The sequence below is a fragment of the Rhea americana genome, unplaced genomic scaffold, assembly GCF_003343005.1.
Source record: "Rhea americana isolate MKP2758 unplaced genomic scaffold, rheAme1 scaffold_78, whole genome shotgun sequence".
NCBI classification, from domain to species: Eukaryota; Metazoa; Chordata; class Aves; order Rheiformes; family Rheidae; genus Rhea; species Rhea americana.
In genome coordinates, this window is record NW_028186956.1 from 2,582,629 (window position 1) to 2,585,814 (window position 3,186).

The 3,186-nt window shown below is 46.0% G+C and overlaps 1 protein-coding gene across 1 annotated transcript in view; it reads right to left on the bottom strand.

Annotated features, from left to right (window-relative positions):
- Nucleotides 1-2,885, bottom strand: part of IMPA2 (inositol monophosphatase 2) — a 24,899-nt gene extending 22,014 nt beyond the window's left edge. The window contains exon 1 of the mRNA XM_085322512.1: nucleotides 2,706-2,885. Within this exon, the coding sequence (XP_085178638.1) occupies nucleotides 2,706-2,885 (180 nt within the window). The remainder of the gene's footprint in view (nucleotides 1-2,705) is intronic.
- Nucleotides 2,886-3,186: the final 301 nt, after the last annotated feature.

The window sequence follows — 3,186 nt, forward strand, 5'->3', positions numbered from 1 at the left end:
TGACATGGCGCCCTGCGCGCCGGCCGTTAGCGCCGGCCGTTGGCGCGGGCCGTTGGCGCCGAGGCGCCTCGCCCGGCAAGGCGAAGCCCCGCGTCGGCCGCGGTGTTGGGGCCGAGATTTCTGAGGGGTTTCTGGCAGGGGGGGTTGGTGGCCGGCGGGGCCGCGCTGCCGGTGCGTGTGYGAGCGGCGCTTCCCCGCTGCCGGCRGCTCGGAGCTTGCCGCCGCGGGGCCGCGCCGTGCTCCGGGCTCCCTCTAGCCCGGCACRTCTGCGCCCTAACCCCGTGCCGGCATCAGATGTACGGCTGCTTCCCCCCGCCTCCCGCGCCCTTCGGGCTGCTACGGCGTTTTACTTTAAACGACCTCGCTGAGGTCTGGCGGGCCCCTCGCGGCGGGGTTTTGCTGCCCTAGGCAAAGCGGGGGGWGTGTGTTATTTCACACGGTCAACGCTCCCTCCGCGTTTTGCTGCACTAGGCAGCTGTCTGTGCCGCCTATATGGTCTGACTATTGTGTAAGAGATACAGTATATAATCCTTAATRAGGATGGCTAAAACTTGCCTGTAAGTCAGAGACAAAGGACAGATCCTGAAAAACGGGAGACTGACCAGCAGTGCTACAGGCGCTTTGGTGAAAAGGTCACATTTGGACTGCATAGGCCTTATCCCTCTTGCTTGAGAGTGAAAAGTAGCAACAGGAATAGAAAGGAAAAGGAAAGACACAGTTTGACATTTTTTTTTGAGATGAGCTTTTTGCTAGTGTTTGAGAAAGTATTATTACTGCTATTAAAGTATTAAAAATTCAAGTATGATTCAAGTAGATTTTTTTTTTTTTTTTGCAGTCGTCTTTTGTGTGTGTCACTGGATTTGTCAAAGGTGAGAAGATGAGAATTAAAAACCTACTGCTCYGGTAATAAGCCAAAGTACAGTGTATTGCAGCCAAAAGAGCAGAAGACCAATGGCAGACAGTTGAGCAATTCTCACTCCACCCTACAGAAAACAGTGGCCTGTGCATATAAATATGTACTTATATAATACAGTAACCAGTTTATAATATTTACAGTACCAAGCAACAAGGTTGGAAACTTTATCTGCCAAAATAACGCTTTCTCAAAATATTTATTTTGATGGCTTGAACAAAAGGTTCAAGGTTGAACAAAAGAGAGTCTAAGGACTGAGTGAGGACATAAAAGGAACCATCAGCTTAGCTTCTTCAAAAAGGCATTACATACGTTGAGTGTATGAAACTTTTTGTTTTCTTTCTGCACCTGCTTTGCGGTCCAAGGTTTCATTTTCCATGACTGTTCAGAACCTATTAGATTAGCACGGAAATGCCTAAGTAGTGATGGTATTTGCATTAAGAAAAATACATAACTACAACACTTATTGCTGGTAAAAAATACGAAATCAACTGCCAATTTTCTAGAGGTGAAGCAAAATTTAGTTTGAGTATTCTRTTCTTTGGCAGAATATCTAAGCAAAGAGACTCGTAACTCCAGATTATTTTATTTTGTTTAGTTGTTTATTTTTATCTTTTATGACAAAGATAACTTTAGGATGAGAGGGATATAATGTTCCTGCCATCTGTAGTTCTTAGAAATAATATATATTTTTTGAAATAAAACACTTGGTCCTTTTTCTTCTAAAATCAGTGCCAAAACCTCCGTGGATTATAGTGCAGGAATTTAACTTAATTCTTTAAGTTTCAAGACTATACTGTGGCCATGGATACTGCAGAGACAGCAAGCCTATTGGTCTACTTAGCATGCATTTTATAGCCCCAATTTTGAATGAGGAAAAAACAGTAATAAATTCTGGGAAACTAAATTAACTAATACTCATTTTAAAAAATTTTTAAAAGTATGAAATTATCAAAGTTTGCTTGAAGTAACCATCTCCAAACATTTGTCAGTCCTTCTGCTAGCTGATCACTTCTGCTTCTAAGTTTGTCTTGTCTCTGTAGTCCTCATGTCTACTTTGCCCTCATAGAATATTAATTTCATTAAGTGGAATAATCCTATAATATAATTTGGAATAGTATAGAATTGCTCTGACTTCTTCCTTAATTTCAGTTACCTCCAGATTATAGAGATTTGTGCCTTTTATTGATGTTCTCAGCATTGCTTGACATGACTTCAGGACCTTGCCTAGAGAGTTCATGCTGAGGTAGACTGGCAAGCATATTTATCAGATAGATATTTTTAAAAAAGCTTAAACTTTGGTAAATAAGCAAATCTGCTGCTAATTATGGCTTTATGTTCTTAGAAGCAACCGAAACCAAGATAAAGCTGTCTGTTTTCTGTGGTTTGTGTGTGTGTGTGTGTGTGTGTGTTTTGGAAGAAGAGGTTTTAATTGTTGAATTGGTGGCCAACAGCAAAGTCATACAGGGGATCACAGAATCATAGAATCAGTAAGGTTGGAAGGRACCTCTGGAGATCATCTAGTCCAACCTCCCTGCTCAGCAGGGTCACCTAGAGCATGTTAGACAGGGTTGCATCCATCCTTGTGTCCCTTCTGCTGCAGCTGTGCAGATACTATTCTGATGTTGAGCATCTTGTGTCCTAGGTCTGCCACAATGTCCTGAGGCTTGTGATTATGCTGCCATAAGGGCTTTTGAAATGTCCGTCTATCACATTGTGATAAACCTTGTGCTGTTGCAAACAGGGCAGTATAAATGCTAGCATAGTAGATGGGATGCTGAAATATCCTCACTGGGGCTAGTTGTAGTTTCTGGGCATGGCGAGGGCTGGCTGGCCCCTGTGGGATGGGGAGCTGGGAGCTGGGGAGGGCAGTGCAGCCCAGCTCCCTCCCCAGGAGGGAGCTGGAGGGGTCTGGAGGTGGTCTGGAGGTGGCTGGGTCCAGCTGGGAGTCCAGATCACCAGGCAAGTTCATRGTGATRTGGTAGGTCCGAGGTCAAACCGGGAAGTCAAACCACAGGTCAGGGTTGGATGGCAGGGCACAGCCATGGGGATAGGGATGATGGGGCAGGATGGGTGGTCACCCATAGTTTGGAGTTAGAGTAGGAGTTGAGGGGGCCCATGGTGGGGCTGGAGCCAAAACCACTGAGACGTTGTGGGGCAGGGTCTGATAGCCCCAGGCTGGGCTGAAATGGGGGCCTGGGGCTGGGGGAGGCCGAGGGAATGGACAGAGACCGGCAGAGCAGAGCATGTCCTGGGGGACCTGATACCTGGGG